General features: G+C 39.6%; 1 protein-coding gene across 3 annotated transcripts in view; it reads right to left on the bottom strand.

Annotated features, from left to right (window-relative positions):
- Positions 1–23,810, bottom strand: part of daam1a (dishevelled associated activator of morphogenesis 1a) — a 36,646-nt gene extending 12,836 nt beyond the window's left edge. For 2 of the 3 annotated variants that reach the window (XM_071543118.1, XM_071543192.1), the window contains exons 1-15: positions 23,009–23,810; positions 13,271–13,488; positions 11,370–11,459; positions 11,147–11,218; positions 10,563–10,657; positions 9,461–9,680; positions 9,015–9,128; positions 8,111–8,221; positions 7,850–7,953; positions 7,091–7,157; positions 5,976–6,093; positions 3,646–3,784; positions 3,147–3,205; positions 2,282–2,469; positions 373–648 (exon numbers count right to left, since the gene is read on the bottom strand). In XM_071543118.1, the coding sequence (XP_071399219.1) occupies positions 373–648; positions 2,282–2,469; positions 3,147–3,205; positions 3,646–3,784; positions 5,976–6,093; positions 7,091–7,157; positions 7,850–7,953; positions 8,111–8,221; positions 9,015–9,128; positions 9,461–9,680; positions 10,563–10,657; positions 11,147–11,218; positions 11,370–11,459; positions 13,271–13,456 (1,839 nt within the window). In that variant the 5' untranslated portion in view covers positions 13,457–13,488; positions 23,009–23,810. Of the gene's footprint in view, positions 1–372; positions 649–833; positions 843–2,281; positions 2,470–3,146; positions 3,206–3,645; positions 3,785–5,975; positions 6,094–7,090; positions 7,158–7,849; positions 7,954–8,110; positions 8,222–9,014; positions 9,129–9,460; positions 9,681–10,562; positions 10,658–11,146; positions 11,219–11,369; positions 11,460–13,270; positions 13,489–23,008 lie in introns of all 3 variants that reach the window. The other variant, XM_071543270.1, reaches the window with a different exon arrangement.
- Positions 23,811–25,896: the final 2,086 nt, after the last annotated feature.

Raw genomic sequence — 25,896 nt, 5'->3', positions numbered from 1 at the left:
GTAGTAGTAGTAGTAGTAGTAATGGTAGTAGCAGTTGTAATAGTAGTAGTAGTAGTAGTAGTGGTAGTAGCAGTTGTAATAGTAGTAGTAGTAGTAGTAGTGGTGGTAGTAGTGGTGGTAGTGGTAGTAGCAGTAATAGTAGTAGTAGAACTAGTAATAGTAGTAGAAGTGGGAGCATCACTAGTAAAAGTGGTGATAACAGTAGTAGTGGTGGCAGAAGCAGTAGCAGTAGTAGTAGCAGCATTAGTAGTAGTAGCAGTAGTAATAGTAGCAGTAGTAGTACTTGTAGTAGCAGTGGTTGTAGCAGCAATTGTAGCAGTAATAGTAGTAGCAGTAGTAGTCTAGTAGTATAAGCAGTAGTAGAAACTGTACCTCAGACAGTTTGCTCCAGTTGAATGACTTCAGTGGGTTAGCTGGCTGGGGAATATTCTTCTTCTTCTGGACGGTTCCCAGGGGAGCGCCTGGAGGAGGAGGAGGGGGGGCAAAGGGAGCCATACCCGGGGGAGGCGGCGGGCCTCCTGGTGGGGGTGGCGGCGGCGGCGGAGGAGGAGGGAGGGGCGGGTGGAGGCCGGCGACTGATGGAGGAGGAAGAACTAAACCTCCAGAGGCACCAGGAGCAACAGGAGGTCCACCTGGAACACTGCAAGTCTAGGAGCAGAGCAGAAAATAACTGTGTCAGATAGATGGATTCATTACATTGACATTCTCACATGTATCTTCCATTTCTTTAAAAATCTTGACCCCTGATCGATGGATGACAGGCAATTCTCTTCTCTTCAGTGCAGACAAAGCTGAAATGGCCATTTTGTCCCCCAAAACAGCAAAGAACTCACCACATCTCTCTCTTTTAAGTCAGAATTTTAAGAATAAAGTCAGTCACTTTGTTCTCAGAATTCTGAGATTAATCTCAGAACTAAAAAAAAATGTTCACATGTGGCCCTAATCCTCTTCCGTAGCATATTGTATGCTTCTATAATAGAAAATTTCCAATCCATATTAATATCCAATCCATATTATGAGAAAGAGCAGTTCTATCACACAGTGTTAAATGTGAAATGTATACTCTGATATCTCTGGTTGAATGCCTTCATGTGTCTCAGAGGGATATTCAAAGAAACAATCCCTAATTATACTGTGTATTATGGTGATTGAAGTGCTCCAAAAATTGCTGCGTGGGATTTGATTGGCTGAGCCACAAATCTGCCTACAAGACATCTTATATATTTAGTGTTATACTTCTGATGGAAAACAAAGAGAGAAGGACGGAAAGAGTGAGGCAGTGACTTTGTTTCCATCCATCTGTCAAGCTAATCTCAAAATGTCAAAAAAAATATATAATGTGTTTCCATCAGCTGGGTTGAAATGAACAAATGAGCTTCCTGAATGTCACAAAACAAATCAACCAGAAAATGGAAAGAGTATTGATTAATTTTGGGAAAGTTGTGATTGTTCTTTGGTGTCAGCTAATGTTGGTCATATTGCATGCTTTTATTCTGAAGACAAAAACAAAGAAATGAACTTGGTAATATTCTAATATACCCACTGATGGTCATACAACTACGATGGAGGAGAAACAGCAGGTTTAACTATTCTGCAGGTTGTGGTGGACAGATATTTTTCATGGTTAGGTTTAGGTTTAGATTAAGGTTATGTTTAGGTTTAGGTTTAGTTTAAGGTTAGGTTTAGGTTTAGGTTTAGTTTAAGGTTAGGTTTAGGTTTAGTTTCAGGTTAGGTTTAGGTTTAGGTTTAGGTTTAGTTGAAGGTTAGGTTTAGGTTTAGGTTTAGTTTAAGGTTAGGTTTAGTGTTAGGTTTAACATCCAAAGCCTTTTTGAACTGTTGCGCAATAAAATTTGACCATTCCTTGGGCTGATCATGCCAAGCCAATGTCAATATTTAGTTGGCAAATGCTTTTCCATTGCTATTTATCACTTCATTGATTTACTGCCAAAAAAACATAAAATCATTTTTGCGATATCGAGGGAAATTTTAGCAAATATTGCTTTCCATTCAAATTTTCTCATTCATCATAATTAGTAAAAACTGAGAAAAAAAAGAGAAATGTATTGAAAGAGAGAGCGGAGTCGAGTGGAAAAAGAGAGGGAAGGCAAGTGAATGCAAACGGAGAGGGAGGAAGATAGGGAACAACAAAGACGGAAAGGAAAAAGAAAGGGTGGCGGACAGTGATAAAGAGAGGGAAGGGATGAAACTGGGACAGAATAGTGTGTGTGTGTGTGTGTGTGTGTGTGTGTTTGTGTGTGTGTGTGTGTGTGTTTGCACATACAGAGCTGAGCTCCTGCAGCCGGGTGGACAGCTGAGCCAGCTGGAGTTTGGCTTGCTTGTGTTCGTCGCCCTCTCGCTGCAGCTTGTCCTTCATTTTGCTCAGCATCGACATCATGTCTTCTTTCTCCTGCGTCTTCGCCTCGCACTCTCTCTCTTTCTTTTCGTAGCGTTGCTGTAAGTCGTGATGCTCTGGGGGAAGGGGGGGATGCAGGTTGAGAGAGGTATGATTGATTCGTTTCATTGGGTGAATTAAACCTAAGCCAAACTTAAGCCAAAGAAAGTTGTTTTTTTTTTTTAAGCTAATTTTGCACTTGGTGTACTTGCCTCAACTTGGCTAATAAAAAATGTATAACTTGCCTATTGTTTTCTATATTTTAGGAGACTACAACATCAGGATTGTAACCTTGTGGCATTCATGTGTACATGTGTCTGTGTGTGTATGTAAGTCAAACTTTATTGGTAACACTTTACAATAAGGGTCACTAAGTTAAGGGTTAGTTAATGCTTAATAAGCATTAACTAACCTTAATTAACAGTTAACTAATGTGTAATTTACTAATGGTGTTCATGTTAACTAAGGTATTCATTTATACATGATTTAATAGTCTACAAAGATGACTAATGTATAAATTAATACCTTAGTTAACATGAACACCATTAGTAAATGATTACCAGACACATTAGTTAACTGTTAATTAAGGGTTAGTTAATGCTTATTAAGCATTAACTAACCCTTAACTTAGTGACCCTTATTGTAAAGTGTTACCACTTTATTTGTATAGCACAATTCATACAAAAAGCAACACAATGTGCTTCACAGAGCCAAAGTAGAAAAAACAAAAGAAAAAAAAACCCCGCAGTTGTACCTTTTCTCATTTTATCAGCCTGTTCTTTCCATTGTTTGACTTCATTCTCCTTGACCAGCCTGTGGACACGGACACACACACACACACACACACACACACACACACAGATGTGAGTTAAGTTTTTATCAATGGAAAGTAGGGTTTTCAAGCATCTTGTGCATCTCTCTTACGAAAAGCAAAATGTGACAAAACTGTGCTTGAGCCGTACACTCTATTGAAAGTGCATGTGACAGCTGACATTTATTTATCTATTTTAGATAGGTTGGGGAATCAGAAAGAGTTTTGTGCGGGGGCCCAGGGCCCATTAAATAATCAAGTAATGAATTACTTTGTAATTTAGTCTATTTATTCATAGATTAATAAATTAATTTGCAAACAAATTTATTGTACAATTAGTTATTAATTAATGAAATGCTTTATTACTATTTCCATGACACTTGTGGTCCTCCATACTGGCATAGCTGCTCAGCAGTCAAAGGTAAGAACCCTAGAGACTTACATGCGGACCACATTTTTGACGTTGAAGTTCTCCAACGGAGCGACGTCGGGGTTGTCGCCTTTGTCGTTCTGGAGGACCAGCTGCTGAACGATCCGGTCCAACAGCAACCAGTACTGAACTGTGTTCCCATTTCGCTTATCTGGTCAAGAGAGAAATAGACAGCGAGAGAAAGAGAGGGAAAGAGAGACACAGAGACACAAAGAGCCCATCAAAGAGAGTAGGTGTGAAGGCTGCTGTATCTGAGACAGGGCTTTTAGTGGGAAATAATAACCAAATGGCAGTGGTGGAAGAAGTACTCTGATCCTTTACGTAAGTAAAAGTACCAATACCGCAATGTAAAAATACTCCATTACAAGTAAAAGTCCTGCATGAAAAATCCTACTTAAGTAAAAGTACATAAGTATTAGCAGCAAAATGTAGTTAAAGTATTAAAGTAAAAGTAGTGGTTTGGTCCCTCTGACTGATATTTTATTATATATGACATCATTAGATTATTAATACTGAAGCATCAGTGTGTAAGCAGCATGTTACTGTTGTAGCTGCTGGAGGTGGAGCTAGTTTGAACTACTTTATATACAGTTAGCTAGTTTAGTCCAGTGGTTCCCAACCTAGGGGTCGGGCCCCTCCAAAGGGTCACCGGATAAATCTGAGGGGTCGTGAGATGATTAATGGGAGAGGAAAGAAGAAAAAACAAAGTTCTGATACACAAATCTGTTTTCAGTTTTTGGACTTTTTCTCTAATCTTTGATTTTTGCTGAAATATTGGATCATTTGAACATTTATTGAAATGAAACCATGTGAGGTTTAGAGGGAAAAATCACTATTTGGTGGAGCTGTTAACAACTCATAGACATCTGAAATGTGACCCGACTACACACTGCTTTTTGTAAGACGTCAAAAGCCAAAAAGGTTGGAAACCACTGGTTTCATCTTTAACAATGTGTTGTATTTTAAAAGCTTGTTATATTATCCATTGTGTCAAATCTCCATCTGAAAAGTAACTAAAGCTGTCAAATAAATGTAGTGGAGTAGAAAGTACAATATTTCCCTCTGAAATGTAGTGGAGTGGAAGTATAAAGTAGCATCAAATGGAAATACTCAAGTAAAGTACAAGTATCTCTAAATTGTACTTAAGTACAGTACTTGAGTAAATGTACTTAGTTACTTTCCACCACTACCAAATGTACCCTGTAACAAGTTTTGCACAGACCTTCTTGGGGCTTGATGGATTTGCTCACGCAGGCTGTGGTTACACTTGTCATTTCCATATGTTTATTGGGATCTGATTACATTGGATTTTATGTGATCACATCACTGTTTGTCCACACTTAAGGGCTGTGCAGAGGTGGTAGAAGTACACAAATTCATTCATTCATTTTGTTATGCTAGGCTTTCCAAGCATGAGGAAGAAACTGTATGAAACAAGGAAACGCTCCAGTTTCAGGTTTTCCAGGTTTGAGAGTATTTTTTTAATTTTTTTTTTATTTAACCTTTATTTCACCAGGTGAGTCTCACTGAGATTAGAAATCTCTTTTCCAAGGGGGATCAGCACAAAACGTTACACAAGATATGACAGGACATAATAATGATACATTATAACAAATACAACAAAGTATAAAATGCGATAGTATAAACTAGTTTATCGAAAAGAGAAAAGCAGAAGCTAGAGAGAGAGAGAAGGAAGGTGAGAAAGAAAATGGGTTCTTGTACAAAGATCTTCAAGAAAAGTTTCCAAATTAAAAGTTTTAAAAAATTAAAAGTTTGGATTTTAATGCTAACCTCACAGCTCACACTCTGCTACTTCTCCACTTCTTGTGTTTTTTTTTATTATTATTAATATATTGCTGTTAATTGTTTCTTTATTGATCCTAAAGAAACATTAATTGCTTTTATATACAGTAGACACAGTAGTAGATGACACACACACACACACACACACACACACACACACACGTGCAAACAAACACAAACACAAAACATGTGTTACTATTTTCTGCCATTTTCTTGTTGTTTCTATTTATTTATTTTATTTTATTTAATGAATTGTAGATATATATATATATATATATTTTTTTTTTCCATCTCATTATTGAATTGTATTATCCTTGGTGGCAATATTGCTCACCTGACATTCATGCCAATAAAGCATACTGAACTGAATTGAATTGAATTGAAAGAGAGAGAGTGTGAATAAACTGCTCCAGACATCCTTGATCTGAACCCCCCGAAAGACTGGATCATGGATCATGTTTTATGGTAATCTCATGCCACTAAAGTCATTCAAATTGAACGTTTATTAGGCAGACAGACTGAAAGACAGGCAGACTTACATGGCATCATCAGACAGTGTTGAAGTACAGAGAGGAAGTGCGGGTGAGCCTCAGTGTGGTTCAGATTCTTCCGGATCAGCTCAAACACCTGACTGGCACTCTTAGTCTCTATGTGGATCTGGGGAAACATCACAAAATACTATTATTACTAGGATTCTAACATATCACACACCTGACTGATAAACTATGCACTCAAGGTGGGATGCAGTTATTGGAATTTTCATGTTTCATGTTTCATTTGACATCAGAAAGGATTTTAATGCTATAACAGCAGCTGGAATAGGAGTGAATTTTTTTGCAGATTCCCAATTGTTATCATTGGAATTTTTCAGCCTCACTTTGTTTAGGGATATAGGAGAGGGAAGGTACCAGTTAGTACCATCTAACAGCTAAAGTGCATACTGCTCTTCTGTAATCTTTGGTTAGCATTTGTTTTTATCTGATTACTCATGGTGAAAATTAAAAGATCAAAAGCTTTCTCCCATTTGGAAACTTTTCTTGCAGATATTATCTTTGTACAAGAAGCACATATCAACTAACCGGACCAATGTCCTACTAAGGTGAAGAAATGACCCAACAGAACTGTCAGTCTACAGTGAAGTCAAAGCATACTCATAAATGTAAATGGTCAGACCAGTCTGAGGTCATAAACCGCTTATCCACAAGGGGGCAGCAAAGCCAGTAAGCCTGGAGCCATGGGCCAGTCACCCTGAGTAGAGCAGGGTATTTAAAAATGGCTAACGTAGAGTTCTGTCTACTTTTATACACTATCAGTTGCTGCTGAAAGAAAAAGTTGAAAAGAAGACGTTATGTGCGTCCTTCAAATAGGTCAAAAATGCAAGATGAGGAACATTATTCTCTCATTTTGCCCCTGTGGAACTTTGATGAAGAGAGAGATTCCCCGATATTTTTGGATGTCAGCATCGAAATTTGACAATCTCCTTCATCAGATGGCCTTTGATTGGCCATGACCAGATCCAGTGCAATCACACTGTCACACTGAGCTCCTTAGTGACTGGGACCAGTCAATAGGCATGGAGTTTTAATGGTGTAATTCTAGAGAAAGGTTGCAGTATTGAAGCAGTTTGACAGTATGAAACATCTGCATGACTCACAGCGTCAAAACGTTTGGACAGCACAAGTTCATCTTCATTCCTCAACATCTCAAAGAAGTCCAGATGTCTGAAACACAACAACCAAACCAAGAAATCCATTTACAATCAACTCCTGTCAATCTGCTAATACCAATCCATCGGATAACCTGGAGATTAGCAGTAAAGCATCACAGTTTAATGATGATGTCACACCCAGTGAAGAGTAGGTTGACGAACAGTAAAATATAGTAATCGTAAAGACAGCTAGTCATGAAAGGATGTGTTTTTGACATGGAAGGAATCACACCGAGGAATCACAGTTAATATGTCAATTAGGGCTGAACAATTAAAAATCGAAATTTTATCGAAATCGCAATATGGCCTACTGCAATTTTCAAATCGCAGGAGGCGCAGTATTTGTTAAAGGCGAAATGTGTCAAAATAGCATTTTAAAGTAAATATTGTGGTGCTGCAGAGATGTCCTGGCCTACACATCATATTCTACAGACTTAAGAAAACATCTTTGTTTGGTACAGATCCCCGCAAAAATCACACCATAATCATTTTAATACATTTTTCAATGGAAATGAGAATAATGATGTAAAAATTATCATTCCCTCTAATATCGCAAATCATATCGCAATTACAATATCAGTCAAAATAATCGCAATTAGATATTTTTTCAAAATCGTTCAGCCCTAATATCAATGTATTGATATATTGATGCTTAAAAATGCTACAAGCACCACCTGTAAGTTTGGAGTTGCAGTGATATCGTACCTGTCTAGCGTGGAGTTTTCATGGGAGCGTAGCTTGTCAATGACTGGTTGGATACCCTGCATCAGGAACTCATAACGCAGATGGATACGGAACTCTAGACTGGCCTGAAAACACACACACGCACGCATTGCTACTTTGGCTAGAAGAGGAAACAGGGAAGGAAGGTAAGATTGAAAGAAAGAAAAGGCATCATAGAAGACGAGAAGAAAAAGATAGAAGGGGTTGACAGATGTTAAGGGAGGGAGATCCATGGGTTCTCACCTCTCCTGCTCCCTGGCTGAGCACAGCATTGATGAAGGACATGATGGCAGTCTTCAGACTGACTTCATCTCTGTAGCGGCCGGTGGATCTATCCAAGTCTGTCAGCAGAGTCTGTACACACACACACACACACACAAAACAACACACACACAAAACAACACACACACAAAGAAAATCTTAAAGCTGTTACCAGTAGAAGTAGAAGTAGACCCCTTGAGTCTCTTAGTAGTAATATTTTACATCACTGTCGCAAAGACGTCAACGTCAGCCCATACAGTCTATCTCTGGTGTCATTGCTTCTCAGATGCTTGGTCTGACTGAAGAGCAGAGGTGAATTTGAGGAGATGAAACGCACTGCGTGTGGTGTGCTAGTGTTTACCACAACTGTATCTCACCTGCCTCCTGTCTTAAAGAGACCATTTAGAGTAAAAGTACAATTATTTTGCAAATAGTTTTGGCATGGCAGGTAATGATCTACATGTGGCGGGCTGCTATTGTAGAATACATATAGGGGAAATAGTGTAGTAGTATAGTATAGTAGTCTATATAGTTGTCTATAGTCTGTAGTACAAAGCCAGTTGAAACAGCTGGAATATGAAAATCAACAACTTGTGCCGACTTGGAACTTGATAATCTGGATAATCTTGATAACCGGATAATCAAATGAATACCTCCTGCTAATTTGCCATTAGTGGCACCCATTGGTTCCAATGAAACTTGCTACTAGCAATGTTAGCAAGTCATTTTTTGGTTAATTGAACAACCTATGTTTTTTCCCACATTAGTACCAATTCAATGTGTCAAGACATCATTGTAACATTTATCTACTTCATCAACACTTGAATATTCCTTTGCAGACAGTTCTACAAAGTACACACACAAATGAACCCGCACAAACACACACCTGAAAGCGTGTTCTCTCTGAGGCAAACCTCTGGTAGTGCAGCATGGATTCTAGTATTTTCTTATGGCCTCCTGGCACCAAACAGACAGCGCCAAGGATCTCCAACACTGCAACCTAGGGATGGAGAGAAGGGTCAACTAAAACCGAGACAATGAAAGGACTTCTGTATTTCACCTGCTGGTATTGTTTTTGTTCATACACGAGGCTGTATGTATATTCTTGTACCCACGAGTTGTTTCACTGTGATGTACTAATACCAATAATGTGCAGTTTACTGACGTGATGTTATGCGTTTTTTGGGGAATTTAAGTCCTCAAACTTCAGTCTACCCTCGGTGCCATTTGGGGCTGCCAACATGCAAAGTTGCCTAGTGCAGCTTTAATTATGACTATTTCTAATTATGTTACAAAAAAATCAGTGAACGGGCAAATGTCAGACCAGCGTACCTTGGTTTTTATGTTTTCAGTAGCGAGACTTTGTGCAATAATATTGATGCTTTCGCCATGTGCCAGGACGTGAGCTCTGCCCTGGGAGTTGTTCATCAGAGCTTTGATGCAGCCGATCAGCGAGGTGTGGATCTGGGATTCGGTCGTCTCGTAGTCCATCGACTTGAGGAAGTTCAGGATGCAAGTCAGGCCGTCCAAGTCAATGAATCGAGTCACAAACCTGGGGGGAAATACAGGTTGCTTTCTAAATCTTCTCAAAACCATATTTGCAAAAACACAAATATCGGATTTGTAACGATGCACAAATATGTCTGATCATCATCACTAATATTGGATTTATTCATTTTTATTAAGGCAATTACTCCATGTTAGCGGGATTACTGCATTAACAGAAGTCCTTCCTAAGGACTTTCCTTATTAATTTCCAATGTTTGCTCTCATTTGCCTCTGGCAGACCCTTTTAACACCAAGTGTATTTTTATTTTTGTTTTACATTCTGATAGAATATGTCTAAGCTTAGCTGTGCCTAAACGTAAAGGACAGGAAGAGTCCTCACCTACTGACTGACTTAGGGCTGAACAATTAATCGAAATTTTATCAAAATCGCAATATGGCCTACTGCAATTTTCAAATCGCAGGAGGCGCAATATTTGTTAAAGGTGAAATGTGTCAAAATACCATTTTAAAGTAAATATTGTGGTGCTGCAGAGATGTCCTGGCCTACACATCATATTCTACAGACTTAAGAAAACATCTTTGTTTGGTACAGATCCCCGCAAAAATCACACCATAATCATTTTAATAAGTTTTTCAATGAAAATGAGAATAATGATGTAAAAATCATCATTCTCTCTAATATCGCAAATCATATCGCAATTGCAATATCAGTCAAAATAATCGCAATTAGATATTTTTTCAAAATTGTTCAGCCCTACTTTGGAGAGACATTGTCATGCAAGAATAATCTTTGTGAGTTATGGAACAAAATGTGGTAAAACAACCATGTGTTCCAGCAATTACAATAGACTGCTGAGACTTTGTCTGCACCTGTATTTAGGAGACTGAGATAAAAGCCTGAGAATCAGCAGAGCAAAACCTCTACCTCATGGGCTGTGTCCTTAGTGCTGTCTTCAGGCTCTCTATGACTTTATTTCTTTCCTCCTCTTCCTCCTCCTCCAGCGCCAGCAGAGTCTTCCTCTGAGAAGAGAGGGGATGAAAACAGAAATGGCTCACAACAATTTGAAAATTCCAAATAGGCTACAAAACTGAACCACGGCAAAATGATACAGAGGGGCTGGCCAGATTGTCCAATATGTTGTTAGATATGTAAATATATCAGTGCCTTTAGTGATATCATCTGGTATAATATTGCCAAATACTTAGTTATAGCCATGGAACAGGAATGTGGAGCTAGCATGTCTGCCGCACAAAATTGCAATGCACTTTTACCATATTTAAAATCAGAAACTATGGAGGGAATGCCAGAAAGCACTGCATTGAGTCCCATGTAATATCTGTTGAGAGTTTCACTCAAAAGCATTACTATCAAATATAAAAGATCTAAAAATCGCAGGTAATTTAAATGAAGCAAAGCAGGTAATAAAGCAAAAACTGTCCATCCATGTCTCTGAATGAAAATGAAACCAACAAAGCAGGATGGTAACTTGGACTTTAGAGGTTACTCACAGTAGCCATGGACTTGAGCTGGTCAATATAAAACTCCGGCCAGCTAGTTGCTCCTTTGATTTCCTCTGCCTCCTGAAATACATACAGACACACACAGGTCAAGGTTATGGATACACTTACATATACTAGGCATCAAATTACAAATGCATGTGTCCCAGGTAGATCACTGGCTCTGGTGCTCCATGCTAACACTTATAGCATACACTATGTTGAGAGACAGTACCTTTTTCTTACTACAGTAGATCTGCCATTTTTTCTCTGCCGGCAAAGCAAACATGGCCGTCCTATGTTCCTCTGTAAGGTCCAATTCATCCTGGGAAGGAGGAGAAAAGAAAGGGAAGGAGGGAAAGGAGAAGAGGAAAAGGAGAAAGCAAAGGGGAAGAGATGACAGGAGAGTAGAAGAGGAGAAAGGAGAGAGATGAGGGAAGAGACTGACCATAAGACAATAGCCTACATGGTCACACTATTAATGCACTGTTAAATAATGTAACAATGGCTGAGATAAACCCATAGGTTGAAAAATTATTAATTTTTGAAGGGCAATATGAATACTAATTATTCACAAGAGAAAAAAAACTTTATTTTCTTTGACTCAAACCATAGGCTTACAACACTGAAAGAAAAGTGAAAAAGCAAGCCATTGCTTTGCTAGTAGGAGATGGCATGGCAAAGTTAGGACTGAACTCAAAGGTAATGCACAAAAAGTCTCCTTCCCTTAATATCCTCAGTCTGATTTGACATGTCTGGCACAGTTACTTGGTGTGAGAACAAGCGAGTGAATTGCAACAGCCAATCTCTGCAGGACTTGTGTGGGTCAGAGGTATAACAAGAGAGGATGATGTGTGAAAAAAGTACACATGTAAAAGCGCACTCCAAGTATCCCACCATGCAAGCAGTGTATGACTCTATTAATGCAGGGTGAATGAATTCCCATATCCATGATCGGTCTCACAAATGTGTCCTTTGTCTTTATTTAAACTTTTTAAAAAGAAATACAACTCTAATAATGGTGTATTCAAATGGATTACTTGACTATGGATACTTTTGACTACAGAAATACTAATAATTATTTTGACTAGTCCCACGTCACACAAACTTAAAGAATAACACTGGTGTTTTTTTAATGCATTTCTTACCGTCCACAAATCCTATGAAAATAACAAAATCAACAATGCGTTTGCTCTACTCCCGTTACTTTCTGACTTCCCAGGTTCCATTTTTAACTGTCAACCCGGAAGCCATTGGCTCCAATTGTAAGCTAAAAACCTTGAAATACAGCTCAAGACATAGTTTACATTTTAAAAATTGCTAACTGTTACCATGAAAAGTCAGGCTGTTGTAGTTATTACCAAATCAAATTCAAATGGGAACAAATTCTTCATTACGCCGGGGACTATTTTCTGTGCTACGGAACTACTTTCCTGAGATCGCAAACATGTTTACAGCCGGCTTATTACATTGTTTGAGGAAAAAATTCGGTGCATCGTGATGATGAAATATGCTGCATGGCTCTTTGATGTGTTTTTAATTGGGTTTTTTTATACAATGGAGTTCTATGGCTGCTCGGACATGACTGCATTGGGCATCGGCTACATGGACGAGACTTGCTAGCAAAACAAATTCATTGCTGATTTTGTTATTTTCATAGGATTTGTTGACGGCAAGAAATGCATTAAAAAACACCAGCCTTATCCTTTAACGTAAACTCTACTAATGCAAACTATCTATTCCAACAAACTGTTTTGACCAGTCCCATGTTGTATAATGTGGAGCACAAAAGGTCAGTAGGTGAGAAATCGGACTGCATCTGTAACTCAGACAGTGAAAATCTGTGAGCTGACTTCAAAGTGGGGTGTATTAGGTTTGTTTAGTAGAAAAGAACATCCGTTGCTTCTGATTGGGCATGTTGATATGTCATTTGTGTGGGACTCATAACGTGACTGCATTGCATTCTGGTCTATTGAGGCTCCTGTGGGTGGAGAAATCGGTCTCTCTCCTCTTCTGCGATGGATTTCTCCCTGTATGATCGTTGAACGTCTCTTGGTGCAAAATGGCGGCTCAAGAAAGAAGCCCTCGCTCTTTCATTCTGAGGGACTGACACCAAAACCTGACACTTGTACTCACCACTAGCTCAGTAAACATAGCGTCCAGCTCTTCAAGGGGGGGCATGGGCGGGGTGGGTTCTAGCGCGGCCATGGTAGTCATGTTATCATGGAGGTAGGTGATCTCTGGCTGGTCACTTCCCCTGAAACAGCAGGAGAGTAGAGACGATAGGCCACGCCCATTGCGCGGCTTAACTCGGGGAGCCATGGTTACGGCAAGGGCCTGACCAGCGGTATCGACTAGAGAGAAAGACGAAAAGTAGCAATGAAATAGGACGTTCCTGTGTTTGTGATGGCAAATGTTACTTTGAATTTTTTTACAGTGTAGTTTGACATTTTTTACATTGTACAAACTATCCTGTATCTGAGACTTTGCACTTCATTCGTGAAATTGAAACACCACAATCAAGGCCTTGTATTGTCTTCCAGCCTCAGAGGGATTTCCCAAATCCTACTATGTTGTCATGTCACTGCAATCCGTTGAATCTTGTAAAAATGAGTGAATGAATAGGAATTTCAATGGACTATTTTTACAAATGAAAGAATGAGAGGAAAAGAGAGAAGAGGCAGAAAGTTTGTTTAATGTCAGCTAGATTCATTACCATAAAGGCATCATGCATGTTGGCATCAGATTTGGGTCCGAGAGACAAAATCTCATCAAATGGGGGTCCGTGGCTCTAATGTGGACTAAATTAGGGTCCTTGATATGAAAAAGGTTGAGAATCACTGCCTAAGACTTTTGCATAGTACTGTATGTCTCTGATGTTGTGCATGCACACACACTGCTATTCAGCATGCTCCAACAAGGATACAAACACATACACATTCAGTTGGGCGTGACTGAAAAGCCACACCTGAAATTGCTGTTTTTCACTGAGGTGAATCATGAGGTGTGGCATAAGCACACAAGTGTACCTCCATAACAGAAGTCCTATCAAAGCCAGTGTTATTATTTCATCAAAGATCATATTTATGCAAAGCATTGTAGTCACAAGCAAGTTGCGTTTTTCTATACAGCATCATTTTTCCAGTAAAAATCTGGTGTTCTTTGTGGTTCTTGATAGTACTTAAGGGTATGCATATTTGCAAATGCAAATATTTAATGCATTATAAGTCATTGAATGGATGTTGAAATCAATCCACTTGCATTACTGCATTTTTGGTCACACAAGGAATTCCATTCTGTGGCCACAATGAGTTGGACACAAGCCATAATTAGGGCAGGAGGTGACAGCAGGTGTACAATTATTGGCATCCTCGATTAAGATGGTTAATATTAAACTTGGCATGGATTTGAACATTTATAGGGATGTGAGTGCCATTTTACACGAGTAGGCTACTCCCGCTCTAAAACCTACAGTCACAGTTTCTGTTGGTATTGCCATAGGTCACCAAGAGACAAATTCAGCTTGGTCAGTCAGAATGAGACACTTCACTCCTCTATACCTGTACACTATAGAATTGATCACATGGTAAAATAATTTTCTATAAATAAAGATTAATCTGCAATTCATAAAAAGAAGTAAAAGTTTTATTATTGTGAAAATTTAACTATAAATCTTCACGTTTTAGCTGCAAATTTCCAAACAACCATAGTGACTCTCATTCACGAGATGCGAGAACATTCTGGGTTCTTCACTGATTAGTTTGTATGGACTGCTGCACCAACATGATGTATGTGTATATTATACAGATAAATGTTTTAATGATTGTAAGAAATCCCAGACTGGTATTTTATAATAACCTCAGGGCCAGGCACTGTTTTGTTATGGAACTGCACAGGCTAGCATGTTAGCCAGTTAGCTAGTGCACGCTGCTTATTTCCAAAACCTGCAATCTCGGAACCCATCGTCTATCGGTCTGATGACGATTAGACTCTGGGGGCGACGGCCAATATTTTGGGGTTTCCGGTGCGTCTCAAGTTGCTAATCGGACTGTAAACAATGATCGGTGCACGGAAGAGGAAGTCTTGGCCCAGATGTCCACTGGCTACACCTGAAACCCCCAAATATTGGCCGTCACCCCCAGAGTCTAATCGTCATCAGACTGATAGACGATGGGTTCCGAGATTGCAAAACCTGAGGTAACTACAGCTCTCTGGTTGCAGAGAGGAACACCGCTGTCTAAAATGTAACGGACAACAACATTTTCAACCTCATTTCATCTGCGTCCACACTACAGCCACTCAAACCGCTTTGTATGAACCACAAATAGACCAGTTGCCGCCTCGAGTCAAGCAGCTTCCTTGGGAAAGAGTGCCACCAAATTTTCTAACTTCAAAAAATTTTATCAGCACCAATGCCACCAGTGAAAAAAGTGGTGAATCCCTGATAAGCGGTGCAGGAGAGGCAGGAGAGGTATGTGAAGCACGCTAACTCGACAGACAGGCTGAGACACACCCGCAGCAGGAAGACTAATTGGCCGTAACAGATCAGTACTGTGAATCAAGTTGTACTGAACAAAGATGGAGAGCCTCAGCAAGAAGTGGCTCTTTACATGGTTCATCTCTTGTGTTTTAAATGCTTTAAACGCACAGTATGTCATTTCTGCCTCTAGGGGTCTCTCAATCAAAACAATAACAAAAGACGTACTTTGATGACGTCGTGAAGTAGCGTGGGATCATGGGAGTTTTTTTACGGGGACATTTTCAGAACCCGCAGCAAACGGGAATGAATAATCGCGATCCGTCACGAGTGAACGATAAAAACAGTAGAATGAAAAAAACAACAGAGCGGCTACAGCGGCTAGCTAGCTAGTTGGCCGACTTCCTTCCTCACTCTCTGACGGATCATCTGGTGTTTCCCGTGTTTCCCCGGAAGTTAGGGGGTAAAGGGGATATGACGCCATGACAGGAAGTTAGGGGGTAAAGGGGATATGACGCCATGACAGGAAGTTCGGGGGTAAAGGGGATATGACGCCATGACAGGAAGTTAGGGGGTAAAGGGGATATGACACCATTGACAGGCGACCAAATGAAACGCACCGTTACCTTGAATAAAATTACGGATTTCTCTGGGTTTGAACATTGTTGGAAACATTTGGGATAATGTAAGTACACAACTCAAAAAAATAGTCGTTTTCAGATATTTTAATGCAGAAACGTTACCTTTAAAATGAAGCAGGTTTTAGGGGCTAGGCTGATAGTTAAGGGTCTGGGACACTGTTTCCCATGTGGTGTAGCTAGGGTTGGGCCATATGGCCAAAATATTATCACAATAAAGATTTTCAGTCAAACAACAATTATGAAGATACTTCTTGCCTGGCTACTTGTTACTCATAAGTGGAAGCTGAATACACCAGAGTTAACTGCAGTTTATGTATTCTTTGTTGTCAAAACATGACAAAACCACCTTTGCAGTACATTAGCTTATGGCATCTGTGATGTCTGCGGCTGTTTGGGGAGGTTTATTTTTGTTTGGTGTCATAAGGCATAATGCTTGAAAATGCTACTGCTATGATTTGCTGCTGAGAAGTAATGTCAGTTGCACAGTGTAGTTCACTGGTTCTTGAGGGTCGACTACCAGAAGCTCTAAAGGGAGTAGTGCTTCAGTTCATTTGCATTTACTTGCAGGTTGAGTCCGAAACTGACCCACGCAAAAACCTTAGAGGAAATCTTGACCACATACTGTGCGGCAAGAAGCAACTGTTGGAGAACTGGTTCTGATGTGATACCTTCCTCCTAAAGTATGTCCAAAAACAGACACTCAAAGGTTTGATTGCGTTATTAATATTCCCCCTTTTGGGGCAGTTCTGCTTTCATTTCATAGTTAAAGCTGCACTAAACTGCAAAACAGGTGACTCTTTGAACTTCAGTACCAAGAGATCATGTAAGGTGACATCAGTAAATTTCACACAACATGCTCCTTTTTTTTTTTTTTTACCAAAAAGCTGGTCTGTGATTGGTTCATACCAAAGGATGCCAAAGGGACAAGTCAAGAAAAAGACCTACTGTTGGTGAGTCCAGATTTCTCTGGGATGTTTCAGAGACATGTTTGGATTTTGCTCTTAAATTTCAATTCGTCACTTTCTGTGGGTGGAGAAGTGACCATACCCAACACCAGAATTTAATTTGGACAAATAGGACGAATCTACTATGTCTCAATAGTGGGGATGGGATGCTCTTCTCTGTTGCAGCCCCTCTTAGTGATTTAGCCTGATGAGACGGGATTAGTTTAACATCGAAATGTTGCCTAGTGTAGCTTTAACAGAGAGAAAGGGGGGCAGGGTGCTGCGAAGTGAGTCAAACCCAGGACATTGTGGGTAGTACGCACTTTAGCGAACGGAGCCTCAAGCACACCCATTAAAACCCACTTTGAACATCTCAGAACTGGATCAATGCATGTTGAAATTAACTGTGTCACCCTACTGGACAAGAGCCGTTCTGCACGACCCTGCGGTGCCTCTAGCACACCAAGACTAAATTTCAAAATAAGAGTGATACACAGACTAAACAAAGCAAACAAACTCATAAAAACCCTGTGGTACAGAATTGTGAGCTTGCATTTTAGGATTTGCATCTTTGGCATCAATCTCAGCTACTGTGTAATCCCATGGCCATGGTTACCTTTCATTTATTCTTCAATGCTAATATGAGGCACATGGTTATGCCAACAATTTTAGTGGCTTTGCCTTCTACTACATCTCTGCCATTTAGCAATTGTATTGCTATCGTAAGACAACACTTACATAACCATATATGACACTACACAACAGCAATTTCAAGCTATTTAAATATGCTGATGACATGGCTTTAGTGGGTCTTTTCCATAAAAATGATGATGTCTCTGATTATTTCGCTCAGGTTTCCAAGTTTGAACAGTGGTGTAAATCCAGCTCATTGTTAATTAATGTTGGAAAAACAAAGGAACTTATTCTAAACCTAGCAGATCCACTCTCATCACTGACACTGTGTGACCAAACTGTGACCAAACTGTGGAAACTGTCAACTGTTTTAAATATCTGGGAACACACATAGATGACAAACTGAGTTTGACTAGCTTTCTTATATAAAATCAACATTGTTTGTGAGAGACTGTTGCTAATTAGGAAACTGGAGGGGTTTGGGGTCAGTCTTGACTAGTGTTGGGGATTACTGTAATCACATTACATTTGTCTGTAATGCAGTAATGTAACGCGTTACGGTTCCTAAATTCAGTAATCACGTTACAGTTACTAATCAAACAATTATGTTGTTTTTCTCGTGTGACTTTGGCTAGAGACAGTTCGTGCGGGAGATAGGACAAAAATGGCAGAGCAGTCTACAACTTTTAAGAGGTGGAGATATGCACATTACTTCGAATTTGTTGCGCCAAAGGACAAGAATATGACGGTAAAGTGCAAACTGTGCCCAGGCCAGCAACAACGATCCACTGCTGTGAACACGACATCAAATCTCTCCGACATGCTAACACAAATCATCAAATCACAAATACAATAATCACAAATCACAAACACAATTGTGTATGTTCTCCTTATTAGAATAGGCATTTGTGCTGATATGTGGGCATATGTAAGGTTTAACGTTATATTGTTAACTGGCAATTATGTGACAATGCATCTCGGGCGATGTTGCGGAGTAACGCAAAAGTAATGTAACGAGTAGTAATTACTTTCTACAGGGAGTAAATAAGTAAAGTAATGCATTACCTTTTTTTAAAAGTAACGAGTAATGTGTAATACATTACTTTTTTTGAGTAACGACCCCAACACTGGTCTTGACATTTTGGAAAAAGTGTATGTCAGCCTGATAGAGAGCATCCTTGTTTTTAATATCTCTGTCTGGCATGGGCACTTGACTTTAGTAAGTAGAAACAAGCTGAACAGGATTGTTAAAGGAATAGTGCACCCAAAAATGAAAAATCTGTCATCATCTGCTCACCCTCATGCCAAATGAAACACAGGTGAAATTTGTTAGTCCATATAACACACAGGGAGGTTGCCGGTACAACTTGGTAGCAGCCTTCTCCAAAACAACTGAAGTCAATGGGGACCAGTTCTTTAGAGTTCCAAAACAAAAACAGCCAAACAATCACACTGTGAATAGAAAGACCTATACACCATTATTTGTTGCAAATCAATCAGCTGTAGTTCAGATTTGCACTAAATGATGGTGTAAATATACTGTAGGTCTTTTTGGAACTCTGAAGAACTGGTCCCCACTGACTTCAGTTGTTTTGGAGAAGGCTGCTATGGAGTTGTGCTGCAGCCTCCCTGTGTGTTATATGGACAAACTTCACCTGTGTTTCAACTGGCATGAGGGGGAGGAGATGATGACAGAATTTTCATTTTTGGGTGAACTATTCCTTTAAGACAGCAGGGACGCTAGTAGGCCGCCAACAAAAGCCATTAGATGACCTTTAGAGCACAGCGGTACACAGGAAAGCCCTGTCAATCATCGATGACAAGACACACCCCCTCCACCCTGAGTTTGAGTTTTTTTATTCTACAGTGGCATGTAGAATACCCCTGGCAAAGAAAAAGATCCCATTATGCAATTAATGTGGTCAACAAACTACAGTAAACTTAAATATGGGAGTGTAGGCTGTACACCGAGGGTATGAATGCACTGTTGTTGTACAGTTGAGAGATCTTTGTTCTGTTAATGTGATGTTTTGTTGATGTTTTTATCTTGTGGACATGTTTGTGTTATTCTATTCTATTCTATTCTATATGGGTTTACATTAAAGGAATAGTTCACCCAAATGTGAAAATTCTGTCATCATCTACTCACCCTCATGCCTGTTTTTGTTTTGGAACTCTAAAGAACAGGTCCCCATTGACTTCAGTTGTTTTGGAGAAGGCTGCTATGATGTTGTGCTGGCAACCTCCCTGTGTGTTATATGGACTAACACATTTCACCTGTGTTTCATTTGGCATGAGGGTGAGTAGATGATGACTGAATTTTCATTTTTGGGTGAACTATTCCTTTAAAGGCAGTGTTTCTGGCCTCTCTAAACTCTTGGTGTTATAAGCTATGAAGTAAAATCTTCTTCATTGAACCTGATTCATTTTTCCACAGATGTCCATGTACTTATTGATGTTTCACAATGTATTTTCAATGGCATGGAAACGTTTCTGCACATGTGAGACAATGTCAGCTGTCAATGACAATAAAGCAAATGTTGCACCACGTGTGCGTATGTGCATGAGCATGTGTGTATAGATTAATGTGGGGTTTATAATCCATCCTGACTGTCAGATGAACAAGTCTAGTCTGAGGGTTTTAATCGATACTTTATTGATCCCTGTAGGGAAACTGGGTTTGCTCGTAGCCCCTCCCACAGGGAGGTCAGAGGGCAGCTGGTGGGGATTCAGGGTCTCTGTCGATTCTCGATTCTGATTGGCTGAAGGGGTATCTAACAACAATTTATTACTGAGGGAAGAATGTAATTTAATTCATACCTGAACATATTACATCCCAGGACATGAATCAAGCTCTTTCTTTCCACTCATCTTCTGTGAGATGTTGTATGTAGCTGCTCTGGGTAGGCCATGAATGATATTCATATATACAGATTTAGTCCCTATAAATATGTTTTATGAGGATCTAGTTTTTCAAACAGTGGTACTCTTACAGAATGAGTTGAATGCTGCTGCTGCTAATCTATACACTGAATTTAAGACTGCAGCTTCAAGAATTCCGACTTTTTTTAAACAAATATAGACATAAGACACTTCTTGTGTGTGATGTTAGTGCCCTAATTCAGTGGTTCTCAACGTGGGGTCCGGGGACCACCAGGGGTCCTTGAGGGGGTTCCAGGGGGTCCCCAGCACATTGATGAATTATTAAACTTCAGCATTATTTCATTTACATTAAGTTAACACAGTTAGAGAATATAGAAGAATGACTGTTTTGATCATAGTTTCTCTGTTATCTCTCTACCTACAATACAGATAGTCATGGAATTCTGCAGAAAATTATATCTAACAATACAAATATTCTCAGATTTGGGTCTGAGAGACAAAATCTCATCAAATGGGGGTCCGTGGCTCTAATATGGACTAAATTAGGGGTCCTTGATATGAAAAATGTTGAGAATCACTGCCCTAATTGATGCCAGTGCACATCAGATGTGTGTGTGTGTGTGTATTCTCTCTATATTCTCTCTCTATATATTGTGATGGGTTTGTCAATAATATTGTATCACTGATGAAGACGTAATTGAACTTTTGACACAAGTTTGTATCGTACTTCTGTATACGCTCTTTATAATTATGAGCATTATGCAAATTCTTCAGGACCGACTCAATTCACTTTGTATTTGGAGTCAACACACCTGCAGGTCCATATTATTTATGGACTAAATTTAAAGCGCATCAGCCGTTTCCTACTTTTTGATTATATCCTACTGGGGACACCCATGCTAAAAAAGTTTGCACTACAAACATACAAACATACATTTGACATACAAATGTCATAAGTATGTTTTTTGGGTGGTAAGTCCACAGCAACAATCACAACATCACCATGGTAACAGACAAGTGATGCAGTTTAAATGGGCAAAAGAACTCACATATACACAAAATCTTACGCACATGCTAAAACTGTCACTATAAACACACACTAAATCATACATTAGGTGAAACTACAATTTTCTGTGGCTTCTCCACTCATCCAATTATTTGTGTTTTGTGTATGTGTAATATGGTTGATAACATGTGACATCCCTATTCAGCTGAAAAATATTTAGTTTAAAAACAGTGTCACTAAAAGTTTAACCTGCCATAGGAAACCTAGGCCTGTGTAAACTTTCATGAACTCTCTGAAATAGTCGCCCCAGATAGATTATCTGTCAGGCTGCAAAGGCAAACAAAACAGTAACATCCAAGGCTGGGCTCAAATCAATTTGGTTTCAATCAATTCAAAACATTAACCGAAAGTCAACTGCAAACGGTAGAGCATTCATTTGAAAATATTCGGTAACACTTTACAATAAGGGTCACTAAGTTAAGGGTTAGTTAATGCTTAATAAGCATTAACTAACCCTTAATTAACAGTTAACTAATGTGTCTGGTAATCATTTACTAATGGTGTTCATGTTAACTAAGGCAGTGGTTCTCAACCTTTTTCATATCAAGGACCCCTAATGTAGTCCACATTAGGGCCATGGATCTCTCGGACCCAAATCTGAGAATATTTTTATTGTCAGATATGATTTTGTCCAGAACTCCATGACTATCTGTATTGTAGGTAGAGAGATAACAGTGAAACTATGATCAAAACAGTCATTCTTCACATTCTATAATTGTTCTTGTGAATGAAATAATGAAGTTTAAATTCATCAATTTGCTGGGGACCCCCTGGGATGCCCTCAAGGACCCCTGGTGGTCCCCGGACCCCACGTTGAGAACCACTGAACTAAGGTATTAATTTATACATTATTTAATAGTCATCTTTATAAACTATTAAATCATGTATAAATTAATACCTTAGTTAACATGAACACCATTAGTAAATTAAACATTAGTTAACTGTTAATTAAGCCCTAATTAACCCTTATTAAGCATTAACTAACCCTTAACTTAGTGACCCTTACTGTAAAGTGTTACCAATTATTCTAATTTACATTGGATATAACATCCCTCATATGCAGGGGCATTTATCAATTTTCACAGTTTGTTGAAAACTAATTTAGTGAATTGAGTGAACTGAAACTGAAATTGAATTTAGGCCTAAAAGTGAGGAAAAAACTAATAAGAGAAAATCACTATCCTCTCTCAGGACTGAAAGAAAGTGTGTAGGTCATCATGGATTGCTCACCTTTAAGATCAGATTTAAGAGCCGGTTCTATGTGATGCAGTGAGGTGTCATCTCCAGTCCCGACAGTGCAGAGGCTAGTGTCAGTTCAACGTCACATCAGCTGCTTTTACCTGCAAACTGCTCAAACTGCTTCCTCCTGACAACATCTCCAGTCGCTCAAAGCCTCAGTTAAGACTCAACTGCGGAAAATGCTTTCAAGTTTTCACCTGTTTCACAACTTCCCCAGTGAGAAAGTGAGAGAGAGAGAGAGAGAGAGAACTGAAAGTCAGAAATGGAGACGTGGAGAGAGGCAAAGACGTACAAAGATGCACAGAGAGAGGGAGGAATGGTCAAAGCCTAATTGAGATGATCTTCCAGTTCTTTCAGTCTGTAGAGACAGGTGCTGCAATAGTTTAAAAAAAACAATCGGTGTTCAGATGAATGGTAAACCAAAAAAGAATCCGCTTCTGGCCATTTCAACTGAGCAGAAGTTCCATTTGAAATGTTAAGATCCACAAAGAGAGAGTCAGAATCCACAAAAGTTCATTCAATTAAAAACCGGGTAACAAATAGAATCCTCAAATGCCAAGAAAAATAAAAGTTCAGCTGGAGAATAAAACCGACAAAGGAGTTGGATCTAGATCTACCACAAGTTCTCTTTGTCTTATATTTCTGTCCCATCTATTCATGCAACTCCTCCTCTTGTATTTCTGCCTCTGTTTATATTTCTCTTTATTTCCTTCTTCTCTTCTCAATCTGTTCCTGTAGATTACTCCAAAAAAAGATATTCAAGTTGCTGTTTCGGTAAGTGACAAGCTTCCTGTCTGTCATGTAGAACCTAAAGTGAGCTGGCGAGTGTGTACAGTATGTGCGCAGAGATAAAAACACACACTACTGCATTCCTACTGGAGGCAGTCACACCCTTGCTTCTCCCACTGCATTGTGTGTGTGTGTGAGTGTGTGTGTGAGAGAGAGAGAGAGAGTGAGAGAGAGAGAGAGAATCATTGACATAACACAGCTGAGTTTCTGTATGACAATCTGTTCCCACAGTTTCTCATCATGACCAAGTGACAGAAGAATTTGCTGCTCTACAACCCAGACCATGATGCTCTTCTAATCCCAATTCTAATCTTAACCCTAAACCCAAATCCTAAACTAACTTTAACCTTTAAAGACCCTATAGACAACTTTTTTTGCTTTAACTTATCATTATGAAGTAAATGTTGATTGCACAGTGTAATGGCTATAGAATAATGACACCATCGGCATTTAGATTGGTTCCCTATAAGCCTCGCTTTCACTATGCAATTCTGTCTGCCACCGGGTTCGATATCCCGGGAGAATGAAGGCTCCATTTACGGCACAAAGGAAGTGCGTCATCCATTGAGCAACCAAAAGAGGAATAGGATAGGTTTTCCCCGGTAGCTAGCGTTAGCCATGTTGCTAACGCTATCGCTAGCAGCCAGAAAACAAACCAGGAGCTACAAGGAAGCCAGGACCAGCCAGAAACAAACATCTAACTATGTTTGTTTCTGGCTGCTAGCGTTTGCTAGCGTTAGCAACAATGGCTAACGTTGCTAACGCTAGCAGCCAGAAACAAACAAATGATCCATTATCCGTTTGATATGCTGCCTTCAAATGGAACTCATGAGCTCGTGGTTACGACATATGGGAAGTCATGTACACGACTTGCTTGGCGTTCAAGTGGTTAAGTTGTGAGAGCACTGCTGCTAGGCAACGCTGCTAGCGTTACTGTTGGCGTCTAGAAGCCACCGAGGCTAACAATTTAGCTAGCTAGCGAGCGGGTAACGTAAGGCATAATGACAGAGGAAAAAGATGAGGCCGTTGGGAATATCAACATTTTCCTCAGACATATTATAAAATTACTAAGAAAAACTCTATACGACTAAAATTACAATATATTAACTTACCATCCACCGAAAAATGAACTTCCATGGCCTCCGCCATTTCTGAAAACATCAACAAACACGTCACAACTCGTGAACTCGGAGCTTTCGGAAAATTTCCACTTCCGAAGTCGTGAATACCACAGGAGGGGGGGGGGGCGTTCATATGGACTCTTCTCGTGAACACGGTCAACACGACTCCATTTGAAGACACCAAAAATCTAAACAAAGAACAGGTTTTCTTGCAGTGGCCTTTCTAAAATGAGCAGTGGTGAAAGTTACTATATTGTAAATGATCAAGGAGTTGATAAGCAGACAGATGGTTTGTTCTGTTGCACAGAGCTTGGCTCTAACAGAAAGAGATCCGGTTGTCTTTGAGACAGCGGTGCAAACAACAATACCACTTGGAAACACTAGGGGGGGACAACGGGGGGAAAGTTGAAAAGTTGTCTGTATCCACTTTAACTTTAACGCAAGCGAGAGCACATTTCCCCGTACGGGCCTCCCTCCACTGGCTCCCTGTACGTTTTAGGATTGATTTTAAGATTGATTTTATTGTCCTTTTGTCTTTTAAACTGGTCTTTGTTTTTATTGTGTTGTTTTATGGTTTTTGCTATTTTGATTGTACAGCACTTTGGTCAACTGTTGTTTTCAAATGTGCTTTATAAATAAATTTGGATTGGATCGGATAACCTTAACCCTAACCTAAACCTAATTCTAATCTTAATCCTAAACCCAAATCCTAATCCTAATCTAGCCCTTTGAAGAAGACGACGACTGGTAAAATGTCCTCACTTAGAAAGTCTAAAACTCAAACTGGTTCTCACAAGGGTACACACACATACACACACACACACACGCAGTTTCGCATTAAAGCCATTTGAATATTCACTGGCAGAAGCACACCGCGATAACACACACACACACACAAACGTGCATATGCACAAACCCAACCGACACACATACAGCTCTGTATTATGTGGGCAAAGGTTGATGCAGAAA

The sequence above is a fragment of the Centroberyx affinis genome, unplaced genomic scaffold (assembly GCF_046629955.1).
Source record: "Centroberyx affinis isolate AG114_WGS23_722 - 3 ecotype Tasmania unplaced genomic scaffold, CSIRO-AGI_Caff_v1 ptg000021l_1, whole genome shotgun sequence".
In the NCBI taxonomy this organism is placed as follows: Eukaryota; Metazoa; Chordata; class Actinopteri; order Beryciformes; family Berycidae; genus Centroberyx; species Centroberyx affinis.
Note: the sequence above shows the minus strand (reverse complement) of the source record. Positions and strands in the feature narration are given on the sequence as shown.